We start from the raw sequence: 19,397 nt of genomic DNA on the forward strand, positions 1-19,397 counted from the left end.
TTCTTTGTGATGTGACATCATTGCATACGAAATCTCCTTGCCCCTGTCCTACTTCATCAGTTCTAATAAAATAGAAATGCGAAGTTTAGGTTGGATTTCGACTTAGTTGTATTTGGGTCCCGTTGACATCGGTGTGAAAAGGTAGCTATGCCTAAGCGAGGTCTTTCTGGTTTCAGTGGGACCTAAGTGCAACTAATTTAGCCTGGATCCAGTTCATTATATGCAAGATAGAACACATTTAGAAATGTGTGCGCTCTAATGACCAGCTTTTCTATAAGAAAAGTTGCTCCCCCATTCCCCCCTCATTTGCTTTTGCTCTGAGGGTTAACTTTGGATGCTGTTATTTTCATCACACGTGGTGATTGTTGTTCAAAACCATAGTAATTAAACCTCATCAGCAGGGCCCTTGTGGAAAGATCATCAGTCAGCCTCTGAATGAGAACCTTTGAGAGACTTTCAGCAAGAAACACTAATCAAAAAAATTAGAAACCTAATTGGTGACATTTAGCCTTACAATGTGGTGTGGAGACCTTTTTGCTTTTCCGCACAATGGCGTGGGGGGAAGATTAGGTATGCCTACATGCACAGCCAGAGAATAATTAGTCTTGGTTTGCGGCTAGACTGAAATTGGGCAGGAGCTGGCTTCAGTAAAAGGGGAGCTCTGCTAACTTGGGGCAAGGGTTGTTCCTGCTTTCGGAAATGTTCTTATACAGCCACAGATTACTCTGTTTTGAATAGAGTCCTTCCTCCCCCTCTTTCTGCTTTTGAATGAGGGCCGCCTCAGCAAATAGCTTCTTGCCTTTGCCAGTTTATTTCTCTTCAAATCCTTGCCCAGATGCTAATTGCTTTTGGTGCTGGAGCATGAACTCAGGTGACCTTCGGATTCCTTTGAGTCCTGCAACTTCATGATTCCTTCTCTTTTGCTTCACTTAATATGCAAATAGGAAAAAGAGTGTAGTGAAGCTGGCCTGCTTGTCAGATGCTCAGGGTATCTGACTCAGAAGTTATGTAGTACAGAGCCTTTCTGAAGTTCGTTTTCATTACAAGGGTATATTGCATTCAGGTGCTCTTCCAAGAAAATACAGTGGTACCTCGGGTTACATACACTTCAGGTTACATACGCTTCAGGTTACAGACTCCGCTAAACCAGAAATATTACCTCGGGTTAAGAACTTTGCTTCAGGATGAGAACAGAAATTGTGCTCCGGCGGCGCGGCTGCAGCAGGAGGCCCCATTAGCTAAAGAGGTGCTTCAGGTTAAGAACAGTTTCAGGTTAAGAACGGACCTCCGAAACGAATTAAGTACTTAACCTGAGGTACCACTGTATGTTGCAGAAAATCATGCCCGCAACATGATTGTGTCTCGTTTTAATGGTCAGGGGATGAACAGGGCTTGAGAGTGTTGCACATGATTTTGAGAATGTTATGGCAGTGTGTTTTTAACCATTTTGGTTCAGAATGAGCATGAAATAATACCCTTGAGTAGAATTTCCTTTGTCGGTTTAAACTTATCCAGAATTGTTACCCTTTCGACTTAAAATGCTGCAAGACAAAGCAATCTCTCCTATACCCCCTATACACACAGTAATTCCCTAACTTTGTTGTGTTCCTTGAAACATGGGAATTATATTTCTAGGCAGCTGCAGTATAATGCTTATTAACCAAGTGATTGGGGACTCGAAATGAACCGTTTCGCTTTGAAGTCTGTGAAGTACACACACTTATCATAGTGGAGGCCAAATGTTCTGATGACTTAAGGTGTGATGGTGATAGTGCCAAACAGCTGAGAGAGAAAAATCATGATACACGCTAACAGCTATTTAAAGGTTGATTGCAGCATGTTATGAGCTCAGGTCACAGATGCAGAGCGCATGGAAACGGCTTTCAAGTCAGTTCTTCTGTCATGGCTTCCCTCTGTTCTCCTTAGAATTGTGATGGTGGCTCTCCCCAGAAAGCCTTCTATTATAAAAATATCATTTGCTTACCTTCTAAAACTACATGATTAACACCTGTACCAATTTGTGTGCAAGTGTTCCTTGATTCCTAAGAGCTAACTTGATTTTCATCACCTTCCCTAGATCAGATACCCTTCAAGCCCGCTTTCTTGAGTTTGCATTGAGTTTAAAATTTTGTTTCTGGTTTTTAAAACAGATTTTAAAATATTTTTAATTGGTTTTAAACTGTATTTTATTTGCTTAGAAATACCTTTATGCTAAGATATCAGGATGGGGAACAATAAAACTTCATTTTAAAATACATTCTATGAAAGTTTGTTTTGTTTTTTGCTTTGTGAGCTGAGCTGCCCAGATAACACACATTTTGGGTTAACTATATAAAAGCAGCTGATAAAAATAAAATAAACAAATAGGTGTGTGTCTGAAACCAGTTCCATTCTGCATGACCTTGTGCTCAGAAACTTAAAACAGATAATCTGATATGAGTTTTGGAGGCCCTTCCCACAGCTGCATTTGCCACAATCAATGTGCTTGTTCTGTGAATTATTAAAACTAATAATTATATTGGGTTCCATGGCAAATCGTTCTCCTTAGTAGCATGCTGATTACCTCTGGTAGGCAAATCCTACGAAAGCACCCTTATCACCCTTTTGCAGCAAAAATCCCCCAGATTCAGATCATACTGCCAGTCGTACTACATGGGACAGGCTACAGATAAGTGCTTAATGGTGTCAACTGGAATCGCAACTGGAGCGTTTTGTGTGCAGAGTTTACTCACACTGTGTTTACACCCCCCCCCCTTTCCTAACGTGTTGAACGTTACTTGTTAGAATACTTGAGAGGTTTATGTCCTGCAAAAGCTTTCTTTAGCTAGGCATTCATAGATCATAGGATTGTAGAGTTGGAAGGGACCCAGAGGATCATCTAGTCCAACCCCCTGCAATCCAGGAATATGCAGCTGTCCCATACGGGGATCAAACATGCAACGTTGACATTATCAGCACCACTCTCTAACCAGCTGAGCCATCCAGTGGCATGTACCACATTTTAAAAATAAATAAAGAATTTTTATTAAAGATTGCATGTACCGCATCTGTGATTTTTTTGGTATTTTTAATGCTGTTGGTGTTATGAGGTCTAAGATATAAATGTTCATAAATGTACCAGGTAAACACATACATAAATATATAAACCACATGTCTGAAACAGTACAGGAAAGAAGTCCTGAAACCATTTTGACTCTCCCAAATTGACCTCAAATGTTTCTCTGCAAGGACAAAGGAAATAGGAAAACCTCCCCATTGTCTCTTTGCTCACAAATCCTGTCTTAAGGACGTATCTGTATGAATAGGGTGAGCCTGTGACCTGGATTCAGGAACTAAGTATTTAGTATCTCAAAAGGAATGGCCAGACTGCCCAAATAATGCAATCAGTGACCATTATCAGGTATCCTGGCAGACAGGTTTTCTGCTGTAGACCGCCTCTTCTGTGATGTATGTATGATGTATTAGGTGTGGTCTTGAGGTACAGGGTTGCAATTTCAAAAGTCTATATATGGGCTTGCACACCATTGTTCTGGGTTCCTCCTTCCTCCTGCATGGGGGGGGTGTGTGTGTGTAAGGACCCTGTTGCAACAGTTTAATAAAGATCAGGCTTACTAGCTGCTTTGCTTCTCAATATTCTCTGATTGGCCTCTGTTTTTTTCTCCTACCGATAGAGAACCTACATAAGGACTCTATATGGGCTCTATAAGGGAAAAGGAGCAGTTTTCTTTCTTATAACAATGGTAAAAAAAAGTCACAGCATTATCGTCTTTTTGAAATATTTACGTGACTAGTCGCCATAGCATTTATTAGGTATAAATTAATGTATGGCCAATCCATTTAGAAGGCTGCTGCTTCTGTGTCCTTTAAAGGGGAAAGTTGTGTCGGAAACTTATTTGCACCACTCAGATGTGACTTGGCTGATGGGGTCACTGGTGTCGTGGCCATGTACGCTGCCATCTGCACTTGAGTATGAAATGCGTTATGAGAAGCTGCCCTTGGCGCTTGACCGACAGAAAATCTGTCTGCCCCTCTTGCTCCTCCTTTGCCAGCAGCAGATTTACCTGTTTGGTTAACTTCCTGGCGTATGCAACAGACTTTTGAATTGCTGCTGATTAGGGACATCTGCTGGCAGAATGGTAGAACTTCTTGGCAAGTGTCGAAATGGAAACCAAACTGGCTTTTTCCGTTGCTGGGCTTGAGGCATTTCTTTCTTTTGCCAAAGCTTACATAAGCTGCTTTTTGGTCATCTGGAGGGAATTCTGTTTGGTTCAGTGTATGTTGCACACGTTCTAATTAAAAAAATTGCAAAGGCAAACAGTAACGAAATAATTACACACCTTAGCTCTGAATTTCTGGCCCTGGACAGAAGAAGGTTGCAAGACTCTGATGCTTTAAATGATCTCTGCTGTTCGACTGCTCTGTGAATTTGGGAACTATTGAATTAACCACACCCAAAATGTTTGGTTTATATTTCAGGTGCAAGGATGGCTTGAAAGGATTTACATTCTCAGCACTAAAGTAAGTAAAACAAAGCAAGTGTTTTTCCTTTGTAGCCCAAAGTGATCAGACCAGATTGAGTGAAATATGTGCAAACATAGATGGAGGAAATTTGACATGCAGGAAACAAAAGCTATTTGCAAAGCATGATTTCCAGCCTTGTTTCTCATTTTCCTTTTCTCTCTTTTTTGTTGTTGATGAAAAACATATACTACTTCCATTTATAGTACTTTCATTCTGTGCTGCATAATCCCCCCCCCCCCGACATCTAGAAGAGAAATACACAAATCAGTTAATTTTATGTTCTGGACAGTGGTATTTTGCCCTTGACTCCTGCACTGCTTAATATAACAGATGCCTCAAGAAAGCACCTGCATTTATATATTGTTTCGTTAATAAAATATGTTTACCTGTTTTGCTTGTTTTTACTTTCCGAATACAATTATTTAATACTGTATTCCAATAGAATGTTAAAACCTGCAGTTTTAGACAATGTGCCATATTTTAAGGAATTGCATGGCTATAAAATTGCTCCAGCAGTAGGCTAGCCAGAGGCAACCGCAATCCACTGTTTGAAAATGGCACTTCAGAAATCAGGTAGTTGGTGACTTGTGTGCATCTCTGTTTCTTTTCTTTTCTTCCAGATTCATTGTAGGGAAGGAAGAAATTCCCACACATTCTTTTGCACCGGAAGCAGCCTTTCTAAGGAGAGGGAGAAAAATAAAGCACAGCGAAGAAATGACACAGCGAATGAACATAGTGGCGGCAACAAAGAAACTTGTGGACAAAGTGTGAGTGTAGAATTTTATGGATTTGTATTTGCCGTGCCAACCAGTTTGCCAAGTCACTGACAAATGAGGGTCAAATGAGATTTGAGCATTTTAGCTTGACCCTTTGTGATACCTGTCCTCTGCTCAACTGTTAGCTTTCCTCTGCCATCCACCCTAGTGGCTCTGAAGTGGAGCAGAAAACTTCCCAATCGCTCCATACCCTGGCTAGCTACCTTGGTGACACCTGAGTTCTGCTACCAGAAGCCTTGGTTCCAGACACCTGGCACACAGTGCTGCCAGTTACCAAGAAGGAGACGAGGGGAGGGGGCAAGACGGCAGGGACCTTGGGAAGGCCATTCTGCTCCCTCGAGCTCCCTGGTACCTAGATAGATAGCAGTGATGCTCATCTTAGGGAGGCCAGGGGAGCAACGCCGACCACTTCTGGTCCAGGGCATTGCCTTTATATATAACCTGTAGGCTTTTTCATGATGTTACAAAGAACAGTCCCTCAAGCCTGAAAATTATATTGAATGTTGTTGTTTAGTCGTTTAGTCGTGTCCGACTCTTCATGACCCCATGGACCAGAGCACGCCAGGCACTTCTGTCTTCCACTGTCTCCCGCAGTTTGGTCAGACTCATGTTTGTAGCTTCGAGAACACTGTCCAACCATCTCATCCTCTGTCGTCCCCTTCTCCTTGTGCCCTCCATCTTTCCCAACATCATGGTCTTTTCCACGGAGTCTTCTCTTCTCATGAGGTGGTCAAAGTATTGGAGCCTCAGCTTCACGATCTGTCCTTCCAGTGAGCACTCAGGGCTGATTTCCTTAAGAATGGATGCGTTTGATCTTCTTGCAGTCCATGGGACTCTCAAGAGTCTCCTCCAGCACCATAATTCAAAAGCATCAATTCTTTGGCGATCAGCCTTCTTTATGGTCCAGCTCTCACTTCCATACATCACTATTGGGAAAACCATGGCTTTAACTATACGGACCTTTGTTGGCAAGGTGATGTCTCTGCTTTTTAAGATGCTGTCTAGGTTTGCCATCGCCTTTCTCCCAAGGAGCAGGCGTCTTTTAATTTCATGACTGCTGTCACCATCTGCAGTGATCATGGAGCCCAAAAAAGTAAAATCTCTCACTGCCTCCATTTCTTCCCCTTCTATTTGCCAGGAGGTGATGGGACCAGTGGCCATGATCTTTGTTTTTTTTTGATGTTGAGCTTCAGACCATATTTTGCACTTTCCTTTCTCACCCTCATTAAAAGGTTCTTTAATTCCTCCTCACTTTCTGCCATCAAGGTTGTGTCATCTGCATATCTGAGGTTGTTGATATTTCTTCCAGCAATCTTAATTCCGGCTTGGGATTCATCCAGCCCAGCCTTTCGCATGATGAATTCTGCATATAAGTTAAATAAGCAGGGAGACAATATACAGCCTTGTTGTACTCCTTTCCCAATTTTGAACCAATCAGTTGTTCCATATCCAGTTCTAACTGTAGCTTCTTGTCCCACATAGAGATTTCTCAGGAGACAGATGAGGTGATCAGGCACTCCCATTTCTTTAAGAACTTGCCATATTGAATAGGAGAGGCCAAGAATCCGAATTTCAGGAGACTTGGTTTGAAGAGCTCATTGTGGTGTATCACTGGATTAATCTAGGTCCGGATAATTCATCTGAGACACATACAAGATATAACGAAAGCTGGCAATGCAGTCACCCCACTAAACGAAACTGCTCATTCCAGGGTTTCTCAAGAAAAGGCCCAAATGATTAACAATTAAGAAGAATGATCTTGTTTTGGTATTTCTATCGACCCACTTGCATATGACCAAAAAAACCATTGAGTTCTTAATCCTAATCCTCTATCAAGTTTCTCTCCCATATGTTTCCTTTCAGATATAACTAAGTCTGAATGTCTGTAACTTGATCACATCCTCATTACAATTTTTGCTACACAAACTGACCTCATGGGTGATTTATGACTGATACGCTTTTGCAGCGCATAATTCAAAGCTTCCAAAAATATTTGGCACAATCGAAAGATTGAGTAATGTTATTTTGTCCTCAAACCGCAAATACTTGACTACAAGAAAATCTAATTTCTAGAACCAGCATCAAATTGATTTTCTTGTAAGTCAGCCTGATATGTCCCAACAACTGGAGAGCCCTCCCCAAAGCATTTATCTTTTTCAAATCCACAACAGTAGAATTTCCACATAGCAGTAATGCTCATGAAAAGTGAAGTCTTGTGAGCTGCAGAATACAAATTTCCCCCTAAGCCTAGAGAGAGGAATATGCAACCTTCCAATCATCTGTGTGACCCCTTTCTGTGGCCTTCCAGCCAGCAGCCCACACTGCCCAATTGCCACAATCCTGGTTGCATCATGGAGCACATGGGCAAAGTCGTAAAGATGAACAAGATGTGGGGGCTCACCTCTGACTTTGTTCTGTGCAAAATGCGCATAAGTCAGAGATCAAAAAATCCTGTTTCTTCTACAAGTTCCAGGTTCAGGCAGCAGCTTCATTCCAACTTGGGTAGGGGGCTGTTACGTTAAATGGAACTATTGCAATGGGTAAAATGATCAAGCCAGGATCAAGTGCCTCTCCACCTGTCCCGTGGTCCTGGTCTGGATCAATGTCCTCCATGGCTTTTTATAATAATAATAATAATGATGATTTTTAAAATCCCATTCATGTGAATATTCATTTAATGTAATGTTTAGTGTGGTTCTGAGGCTACCTAGTGAATTCATGGGAAAGGAAAGATTTGAAAAGAGGATTTCCTGGTTCGCAATTCAATCTCTTAGCTGTGTTAGCTCTCCCTAGAACAAAGGTCTTGCCCTTATTTGTACAGGATCTTTAAGTACTTTTATGTTTTTTATTCTTTTTTGCTTCACACTTATAAGCATTGTAAAAGAATTTATTTTGCACTGCACAAAAGAAGAAGTAGCTATAGAACATTCTGCACATTTTGGTGGAAGTAGATCATTTATGTGTTTGGTATGCAAAAAGCAACTTGGTGGTTAATACTGATGGAGGGATCCGTTTTTGTGTGTTTATTTTCCAGATGCAAACATGGGCCAAGGCACAGATGCTGTAAGCATTATGAAGATAATTGCATCTCATATTGTGTTAAAGTGAGTGGAAAAAATAACATAATTCACCATTAGAAAACTATTTAAAACTATTACTTAGATATAAAAAGTTGATGTAAGTCACAAATATGGATGCAGGGGGGAAAAATTGGTCCACATTTTTAGCAAACTGAGCTAATTTGTACCTCCCAGCTTCATACAGTGGTACCTTGGGTTAAGAATTTAATTCGTTCTGGAGGTCCGTTCTTAACCTGAAACTGTTCTTAACCTGAGGTACCACTTTAAATGGAACTTTAAATGGGGCCTCCTGCTGCCACTGTGCCGCCGCCGCACAATTTCTGTTCTTAACCTGAGGTAATATTTCTGGGTTAGCGGAGTCTGTAACCTGAAGTGTCTGTAACCCGAGGTACCCTGTATAAGGATTGGAGCACAATTATCTTTCTGATTTTGCACTTCTTCAAATTTTACAGTACAGTTCTTGCCTCAAAAGACATACCAAAATGCCTTATAAAAGTTCATATTTTAGGATAGGATACTTTTACCAGCGGGAAGGTAAACGGCGTTCCGTGTGCTGCGCTGGCTCGCCAGATGCAGCTTGTCACGCTGGCCACGTGACCCGGAAGTGTCTGTGGACAGCGCTGGCTCCCGGCCTATAGGGTGAGATGAGCGCACAACCCTAGAGTCTGGCAAGACTGGCCCGTACAGGCAGGGGTACCTTTACCTTTTTACTTTTATAAGTGCATGCACTGAGATAAAGTACCGTATTTTTTGCTCTATAGGACGCACTTTTTTCCCTTCAAAAATGAAGGGAAAATGTGTGTGCGTCCTATGGAGCGGAGACGCCATAGCCCCGCGACCCTCTCCCGGCTGGAGAGGTGACGCGCGGCTATTGAGGCTCTTGCCATAGCCGCCCTTCACCTCTCCAGCCGGGAGAGCACGCGCGGGGCTAAAGCAGCCCCCCGTGACCCTCTCCCGACTGGAGAGGTGACGGGCGGCTATGGCAGGAGCTTCTATAGCCGCGCGTCACCTCTCCAGCCGGGAGAGCGAGCGTGGGGCTAAAGAAGCACCCCGCGACCCTCTCCCGGCTGGAGAGGTGACGCGCGGCTATTGAGGCTCTTGCCATAGCCGCCCGTCACCTCTCCAGCCGGGAGAGCGCGCGCGGGGCTAAAGCAGCCCCCCGTGACCCTCTCCCGGCTGGAGAGGTGACGCGCCATAGCCGCCCGTCACCTCTCCAGCCGGGAGAGCGCGCGCGGGGCTAAAGCAGCCCCCCGTGACCCTCTCCCGGCTGGAGAGGTGACGGGCGGCTATGGCAGGAGCTTCTATAGCCGCCCGTCACCTCTCCAGCCGGGAGAGCGCGCGCGGGGCTAAAGCAGCCCCCCTGACCCTCTCCCGGCTGGAGAGGTGACACGCGGCTATTGAGGCTCCTGCCATAGCCGTGCGTCACCTCTCCAGCCGGGAGAGCGCGCGCGGGGCTAAAGAAGCCATAGCCCAGCGACCCTCTCCCGGCTGGAGAGGTGACGCACGGCTATGGCAGGAGCCTCTCCGCTGCGCCTTTCCGCTGCTCCCTGAACTGCTCTTTGGGGCTGGTGGTGGGCTTCCCCCCCGCCAGCCCCAAAGAGCAGGTCGAAAGGAACCTGAAGCCTGGAGAACGAGAGGGGTCAGTGCACACAGACCCCTCTCGCTCTCCAGGCTTCCAAGGTAGCCGCCTGAACGCACCTTAAACGGCACCTTGTTTTAGAGCGGGAAAACAAGAGGGGGAAAGTTCTCCCCCTCTCTGCACAGCGCCTCCTGCCACTTCGCTGAAGGGGCGCTGGGCAGAGAGGGGGAGAATTTTTTTTTCTTGTTCTCCCCCCTCTAAAACAAGGTGCGTCCTATTGTCCGGTGCGTCCTATGGTGCGAAAAATACGGTAATCAGTACCAAAATGTGTATTTGAATGCATAAATATATATTTCATCACAAAATATGTATTTAGTGACAAAAAGCACATGTAATGATATATTTAAGTACCTTTTAAAATATGAATTTCATACTTGAAAAAAATCTGTCTGCAGATTAATGTGGAGATGGACAGAACAGACTTACAAATAAGCATACACAGTAGAATTGACACAGACCAGAAATAAGAGTGATCCATCCATCTCTAGTCACAAAAAGATTATGGAAACATTTTCCTGCTCTGGGTCCTATTTGTATATGCATGCACACATGTGCCCGGAAAAATGTAGTAGTGGTTTCTGGATATCAATTGCAGCGTTCAGGGCAGAGGGGAGTTGGGAGAGCGCAAAGTGTGAAAAGTGCATCTTCTTTGGGTAATGCAGTGTTCCTCTTTGGTGTCTGTGCTGTATTATCTACAAGGAAACATCAAGATTGTGCATTTTATCCTTTCATGGTCTATTCCATTTATGTGAACGACTTGCTTTATTAAAACAATAGTTTTTAATTACTATTGTTGTGTGGTTGGAACAGGCACACAAGCTTCATAAATGATAGGGGCAGATGGTTCGGTGCAGAGTAAGGTGATAATAATAATAATAATAATAATAATAATAATAATGGTAATGTTATTATTTATACCCCACCCATCTGGTTGGGTTTCTGGACTGCCAGTCTCCCCACTTCCAGACCCCTGGTGATATTTCACCCCCCTCCCCCCTGAACTTGTTCTAAGAGTTGCTTCACACTGTATCTTCCCAGTTCTTTAACAATACCCTCCCAGAGAATGGGCCTTTCCATGGCTACTAGCCACAGTAAATGAATAACATATTCAGTATAGCACTGAATGCTGGGTGCTGAAGACAAACAGCACACTTTCATTCTCTGTTCACAAGTGCTCGGAGTCAGTTGGCTGGCTGCTGTTGCAGACAGAGTGCTGGATTTTTCATGTGATTCTGCAGGGCAACCCTTGTGTTCTTTTAGAAAAGCATTTTAAAAAAGAGAGATGCAACGGGCAAAGGGGATCTCAAAGCTCCCAATATGTCAAGCCTTCTGCGCTGTCTTTTACATAACCGACTCATAGAAAAGGTTCTTCAGTAGACGCCCGTGTCTCTTTATGCGGTAACCACCGTCGCTGGTGTTCATTTAGTGCCTGTGGTAAGCTGCTAAAGTGAGTGAAAAGCGAGGCTCTGAGAGCCTTGTCCGATTTAATTGTGCGCAGAACCGTGTAACAGATCGCACTTGCAGCCGTTCCCTCAACTCAAGTACCAGGAATGTGCTGTTCTCAACAGAGGCGGCACTCATACAGCTGTGACTCCCTGGCACATTGGAGTAGATTTTTTTTGGACTCTCCGAGCCTGCGAATGTATTTTAAGGGTAATGGGAGAAAGTTCACAGTTGTTGCACGAAGGAAGGGCGGTCCGTGTCCATTGATATGAGCTATCCTCTCCCAGAATACGATCGGTCTGGGTTTTCTTTCCCTTGGAAGAGTGAACTGTGCGGGGAGATTGTTTTGGCTGCAGTTAGACTGGCACAGGTGGGAGCACCTGCTCACATTTCCTTTGGTAGGACTCCAGCTCATTTTGGTTTTGCGTTTGAGAAGCGACGTGTACGGGGCGAAGCAGCTTTTCGGGAAGTGTCTGCTGTTTTATAGGCCACGATATTTCTCCCCTTCAGATTTTTGTAGTAAATTGTTATGGCTCTCCAGCAACAAGTGTGAAGAACAGCACGTGAAAGAGAAGGTGCAGCTTGACAGTCTGCATATTTTGACTCGGCCTCCTGCATGTACTGGTCTGCTTTCCGCAGCTGCCATGTGTCAGTGTCCTGAAGTGCATTGCAGCCAGCTGGTTAGCAGCATGACCCAAGCCAGTGAAGCTGTTTTAAGCACAGATTTGGGTTGCCACAGAGACATAAGTACAGCTTTCAGTTCTGTATCAAACATATAACAAAACTTGCAGGATAACTGGGATAGAAATTGCAAATTTAATGGACGCGTCTTTGGCACACAGACAGAATGAAACTTCATTCTGTGTGTTTGGATACCACACTAAGAATTGACACATGAGCAGGCACACAGCTACAGTGGAGATTATGGGCTGGTAAAAGGTAAAGGACCTCTGAACAGTTACACCCAGTCAAAGGCAACTATGGGGTTGCGGCGCTCATCTCACTTTCAGGTCGAGGGAGCCGATGTTTGTCCACAGACAGCTTTCTGGGTCATGTGGCCAGCATAACTAAACCGCTTCTGGTACAATGGGACTGTTGGGATACTGCCAGGGAGATAAAGCCCATCATGGCCCCCACGTCGTCTCCGGACAATCCATCGATCTCCCGTAGATACACAGTATCAGCAATTAGCGACATGAGTTTCCAGAAATAGCTTGCCACATTCCAGAGCTCATGCACACTCTATCAGCAGATAATTCACAGCAGACGTTGCACGCAGGAGAGCATTATTTACAAGTTTTATTCAGCGTTGATCAGAACAAAGAAAAACATGACTGCCTGCATCAGTGTCTCCAGACACAGAGAGAGAAATGAAAGCAACAGAAAACATAAACATCCTGTGAACAGGAAATGCGCAGACTCTGACTCACAAAGCCTGCTCCCTTTTAAGGTGGAACGGAAATATCGTAACAGGGACACCATCACGGAAACCAGAGCACACAGAAACACAGTTTACCTTCCCGTCGCAGCGGTACCAATTTATCTGCTTGCACTGGCGTGCTTTCGAACTCCTAGGTTGGCAGGAACAGGGACAGAGCAATGGGAGCTCACCCCCTCGCAGGGATTTGAACCGCCAACCTTCTGTGGTTTAGACCACAGCGCCACCCACGTCCCTTATGGGCTGGTTAGTCAGCTCATCACTAAAGACCTTGGTTTTACACCATGTTTTAGACCAAGCTTACCCATTCTATTGCCCTTCAGATGTGTTAGTATAAAATCCCAATCAACTCGGGCCAGCATGGGCAAACGCATATTTTAAATAAATTTTAAAAGTGTAATTTCTGCTTTCTAAAGTTTTCCCTGGGTGGTGGTGATTTAAACTTAATTCTGTTGTTTCCCAGTTGTATAGGGAAAAGCTGATTACCTTCAGATTTTTATTTCTAGTTATTTAACCATTTGCATACTGCTTGATCATAAAAACCTGTAAGTGGTTGATCTCTTTTTTTAATTACTCACTAAGCATTCTTGGTTGTCAGGGGAGACAATCAATAAGAGAGGCTGTTGATGGTTTGAGTTACTTATAAATCTGTGCATTGACTCAAGCCCTGCACAAGACAAAAAGTCTTCCACTTGAAGAGTCTTAGCTGGTTTCAATTTCACTGTACATGCATATTTCAAGTAATGACCGCCGTCATAGCTATCAATGCTCACTGGCCCATTTAATCGCACCCAAAATTCTTATACACTGAGCCAGTAAAATGATATTCACACAGCAATCAGCACTATAAATATATCAACGAGATTTCTTCTTAAATGATATATTTAAAATAGAAAGGAGCCTCCCTCGCTAGTAGTAACAGAAGTAGTAGACATCGGTTTCCTAAGAAGTCAGTGCCAAATATTCAGCAAGCAAGTTGAGCAGACATTCATCTGTTTAGATGAACTACCTATTAACTTGAATGGTAGTTTGCTGGTGCAGGATTCAAGTTTCCAGGTAAAGTGGAAACTGGATAGCCCTTCTTTTCCGTGTGATACAGCAACCATATGTCAGGAGTGCTCTGATGGTGTTTCCTGCTTGGTAGGGGGTTGAACTCGATGGCCCTTGTGGTCTCTTCCAACTCTATGATTCTATGATTCTATGGATAGCCCTTCTTTTCCGTGTGATACAGCAAACTGCATCTGATTTCTCTCGAGTTTCTCATCCCTTTTGGTAGCTGGTGAAGTCATTATCCTGTCAATTGTTTGATCTTGGTTAAGGAATATAGAGAAACCAGCCTAAAGACAACTTGTGCCTCCTTTCTTTTAGAAAACAAATACCCCTTTCCTCCTAGCCAGGTTTCTTTTAATTGTTATACCAGCATTGATGTTGTCCATGCCTGATGTTGTCTATACTTAGGTTCCTGCTTAGCCTATGATTTGCAGCTGGGACGGTAGATGAGAAACCTCTGTAATCTGCTCCGTAGGCTTGTCCAGCTCGATTTCGAAGTTGTAGAAGTTCCTTGGTTTTACATTACAGAAGCCGGGCCAGACTAAAGTGGAACACTTTTGAACATTGTTGCTTGGCCTCGGTTTCATGTGATCATGTTTTATATCACTTATATCACTTAAACAGAAGCAAAATCCTGCTATTTTGATAATTTCTTCTGAGCTCGGTGCATGTGCTTTGAGGTTTTTGAGGGAGCCACCAGTATTGTTGAGCTTTTCCTAAGGATGTCTCTGGACAAAATCAGCAGGAGCTGTCTTCTAAGAAAGAACATACGTGTTTTTGTAATTTTCATTATGAAAGGGTTGTGGCTCCCCCCCTCCCCGCAAAGTCTGGGAAGGATGGCTGCCAATGGCTTGACCTATTTGTTAGACGTTCCTTTCCTGCCAAACAGCTTGTCTTCCTTTCGTCATACCTGCTTGTGTATTGCTGTTGTCTGGTTTTCCCACAAAGTGGGCACAATCGGCCACAGGAAAAGTAGAGATAGTGCAGTTGTGGTTAATTCCAGCTTGAGGGCTCTCCATAGGCCTCTGATTGGTCACTGTTAATGAACTAGATAGACCTTTGCTCTGCTCTTTCAGGGCTCCTCCTATGTCCATATGTCTTCCCTGGACAAAATGCACTTAACAAATAAATTCTCCTAATTCAAAAAGTGGCCAATACTTAATATTCATCAGTCTTGGAACAACAGCCGACACAGCCAGTTATTGCACATTAGACATTTCAAGAGCCTAGTCTAGAGAAGTGGGATGTTCACTCAGGGAATAATAATTAAAAAATGAATATAGAGCAGGGGTAGTCATTGTGGTGCCTTCCAGCCCAAGCCAGCATGGCCAATGGTCAGGTGTGATGGCAGCTGTAACCCAAAACCTCTGAAGGGCTTCCTCTGATACAGAGGTTTATCTTTGCTTCCCTCTTGACATTTTACTGGTGTGCAAGTAACTTTGAATGTTTATAGAGAGCCTCAAAGAAGATGGAGGGCTGGTCTGTGTGTTCCTTTTGTGATAGGAAACAGAAGTTCCATCACAAGTTTCCCACTGACCCATCTCTGTTTACGCTGAATTTGCCGTGTGAACAAGGGCAAAGATGTAGCAAATTTCCTTCTCCCTCCAAAGAATAACAATAACAATGATAATAATGGCAAACAATGGTTGGAGGCAAGGGCACTTTTACGTAATGGCTCCAACGCACAAAGTAAGTTTTGCAGGAAGAGGTGGGTGGGAATTGTACTAAGGGGATGTTGATCCCCGTGGTGAGAATAATTCACGGGACAAGCTGTGAGCATTCTCCGGACTGGTTTAGTAACCACTGTGGCACTTAGAGGTAACCTTATCCCTGTACCAAACCACTGGTAAGGTGACATACAATTAATCTGTATGGAAGCTTAGTTTGTGGAACAAATGGAGTATTGCAAGAGCCTGTTTTGTAAAAGTTAAGAAAGGGAACAAGGGATAAACCTTGGAAGAAAGAGAAAAAGACAAACCATACATGTAGAAAAGTTGGTGCTAAATAAGAAACAGGCAATGTTTAGATCTCATGATCCATGCTGATATCATCATTGTTATGACTACAACCTGTACTGAAAGTGCCATGAGTTTATAGGTTGGCTAGGGGAGCAGATACATAGGAGAAAATTAGCCAATAAAACGATTAAGCAGTAAGTCACCCCAGCCTCATTTATGAATGTGTTGCACCTTCAGCAATCTGATTTGTTTCCTCTGTTTTGAATATTTACCTAGTACTGAGTTTCAGTGTGAGAAATGGAGTCAGGTTTTTTAAAATATGTCTGTTGAACAGAATTCATCTGCGTGGTGATATTTGCAAGAGTATACGTGGAAGAGGTCTTTGAAGCCTTTAATCATTTTTCGAAAACCTGTTTCACAAAGTAATCCTTAGCAGAGAGGGCATATCGGGCCATAAAAGTTGGTTAAAATTACTCTGCTCTTTTATATCTCACAGTAGACTTTCTGCACCTGTGAAATCTTTGATGCATGAATTAGAATTATAGCTATTGGCACAATATCGAACACAATAAAATTGATTTTGTTGTGTTTCAGCCCCCATTTACAAGCTCTCAACCTGGATGGCTGCAGTTTATTGCAAAACAGAGTGGTCCCAACTAAAATTGTGCTCAGATGGTTCAAGTTCAAGTTTCTTTGGGAGGAGGGTGAGCTATGATGCAGCCCTTGTCTCAATTGTATCATTGTGGGTTAGCCTGCTCCCCAATGTGTCAGCTGGAAGACTTTGCTGTGGGAATGCTTTCAAATAAGTATGCCTCCAGTGATGGAGCTGGATCCCAGAGCACACCCAGAATGTATACCTGCTCCTTCCGGGAAAGTGCAACCCCATCCAGGGGAGGCAACTGACTTGCTTTCTGGATCCAAGAACCATTCACCCACATAGCTTCTATCTTGCCAGGATTCAGACTCATTTATTAGCCCTCGTCCTGCCTTCCCACTGCACCCAGAGGCTGGTCTAAAATTAACTGGCAGTACATTTAGGAGAGATTACTCAACATGTAATTAACGCAGGGAATCCACTCCTAATATGTGGTGGTGCCTTACAAGGGAGGATAGACAAATCCATGGAGGGCGTGACTCTCAGTTGCTATTTGCCATGATGGTTGGCATTTGAGTGTTCTTAATTCTGGATGCTGAGGACAAGCAACCTTCCCGCTCTTGCCTGTGGGCTTTGCAGAACTTTCTGGCAGGCCGCTGTTGAGAAGCCGGACTAGATGGGGCCTTGGTCTGATACAGCAGGATTTCCCCCATGTTCTTAGCGTCTATACTAATACACCCTGAAGTTGGACTGCACATGGAAACAAACCACATATTGTTAACATTGGCTGAGCAGCTTTAACGGTTCAGTACATGGATTTCCTTTTGCTTTAGTGCATGCTTCGCAAGACACCTTGCAGAGTGGTTGTTGAAAGAACCCAGGAATTGAATACGCTGGAGATTGAATATAGCTGTCCAGTGCTTGCGTTTTCAGGAAGATCTTTGTTTTCAGAGTTCCCACAGTCTTCCAGATGTTTGAGTGCAAGGCATAAGGCTTTCCCCATCTCATTGTTTCCTTTTCTGTATCATTGGCATGAATTTAAGGAGAAAAATAAATATATTGCACATCTGAATGTTTCTTTTCTCCATTAAGTTAACATTCCTGAACTTTTCATGGGGAACCTGCCTTCAAATTAAGTGAAAAAAGAAGGGAGGGAGACATGTGTGTTTATTCATTTGCAGTATTCAGACTCAAGCTACTAACTGAAGTTTTCGATGTGGCATACAATATATTCCAAAAATAATAAAACAAAGAAGAGTTAACCAGGGCAGGGCAAAGGTGTATATGGGTGAGATGCTGGATTTATGTATAAGCTAAACAAGCTATTGCTTAGGGCTCCACTCTCTTGGGCCCCCCAAAAAAATCTAAAGGAAAAAAACCTGGATGTACATTTCCAAAATATAAGATAAGTTCAACAATTACTTTGATAAAATACATGTTTGGTTATGTGCAAATGGCTTTAGATACCTGTTTGGTCCATAAAGTACTATATACCATATATTCAACACAAAAAACAGCAACAATTTGTTGTTGACAAAGGACAGCTGGACATATAAAGGGCCCCATTACCTTCAGTAGCTTAGGGCCTCATCAAACCTAAATCTGGCTCTGCTGGCACCACAACAGTATGTCTGTTTGCCAGGGGGTTGGACTAGATGACCCTCGTGGTCCCTTCCAATGCTGAAATTCTATGATTCTATTATCTCAGTTACATTGCTTGACTTTAGCCTACTCTTACAACAGTTCATTTGCCCCAGTATGCAAGGAGGAGAAACACACACACAATGGAAATGGTATTAACTGGAAATTTTTAAACTGTGGCCTCTGAGTTCTGTTAGGGTGACCTATGGAAAGGCTGCAGCGCAATAGATCTGTACTCAGTCCTACACTTACTTTGCTTGATGTGATGATGGGAGGACTAAGATGCCCAGCAAGGAGTCCATGAGTCACGCGGCAGCACAGGAGCACAAGACGCTCATCTGTGGCTCTGCACGAGTCAGCTAACTCAAAGGAGATGTCAGCTGCCAACCTGGCGCTCGGAAATCTCCACGTAGTTGCAATTGGATCTGCACCAGTGGCAGGACACGCCTGGCACCCAGGGAGTTTTGAACACTGCCCCTCACCAGCCTTAGTTCCCTCTCTCCTTGAGCATTTTTGCATGGCTGGGATGTGTCTTTGAACTCTGATAATGCCTCTTGCTTGCCTGGTTTGAGGATAGAGAAGGGGTGTGGGTAGAAAACTATTCTACTGCACAAAGGGGAAAAAACATGCATTGCTCCGCCTGCTTTTGCCTCTGCCCCCCCTCCACTAGAGACATGTGCCCCCCCCACAAAGGTTGCCGAGATAAGCATGCGGCCCTCATTCTGAAAAAGGTTCCTGCCCCTGCCTTTCCCATAGATCTCTGGCACAGTGTTGTTTTTTCCCAAGGAGTGCTCAAAGGTACGCAGCACCAGCACCTCTTCTTTGTTGTTAAAAAGTGTGGCACTTACTGTAACTTCACGGTGAGCACCTATTTTTCTAGAAAAAAAAGCTCCGATGTCCTGACTCCCATTCTGCAGCTGAATCTCCTAGCCTGGAAATAGCTGTTGGAACAAGCAGGTGTTATGCCCCTCACCTGCCTTCTTCACTGAACTGTTGCTCATGTTTATTGCAGATGCAGGTAGCACTGGAAAATCAGAAATGTTAATAAGTCCCCGCCCACTTCCCCAGCAGGCCTCCAGGCCTCCGATGCTCCTACTGCCACTACGACGTTGGAAAAGTAATTCTCTATTTCTTGCCCTGCGTTGTTATGGTTGTTGTCAGTTTTTCAAGGGCCATCGGCTGACACAAGATGCGAACAGCTGCCATGTTACACCAAAGGGAATGCACAAAGGAGTGGGTGGTCTACCCTTGGTCTA

The 19,397-nt window shown here is 43.8% G+C and overlaps 1 protein-coding gene across 1 annotated transcript in view; it reads left to right on the forward strand.

Moving 5' to 3' along the window:
* TMEM135 (transmembrane protein 135) overlaps nt 1–19,397 on the forward strand; it is a 173,158-nt gene that overhangs the window by 144,821 nt on the left and 8,940 nt on the right. The window contains exons 7-9 of the mRNA XM_081002220.1: nt 4,477–4,518; nt 5,142–5,288; nt 8,332–8,401. Coding sequence (XP_080858346.1) covers nt 4,477–4,518; nt 5,142–5,288; nt 8,332–8,401 — 259 coding nt within the window. The remainder of the gene's footprint in view (nt 1–4,476; nt 4,519–5,141; nt 5,289–8,331; nt 8,402–19,397) is intronic.

Source organism: Podarcis pityusensis (assembly GCF_964106645.2).
Source record: "Podarcis pityusensis genome assembly, chromosome: 4".
Lineage (NCBI taxonomy): Eukaryota > Metazoa > Chordata > Lepidosauria > Squamata > Lacertidae > Podarcis > Podarcis pityusensis.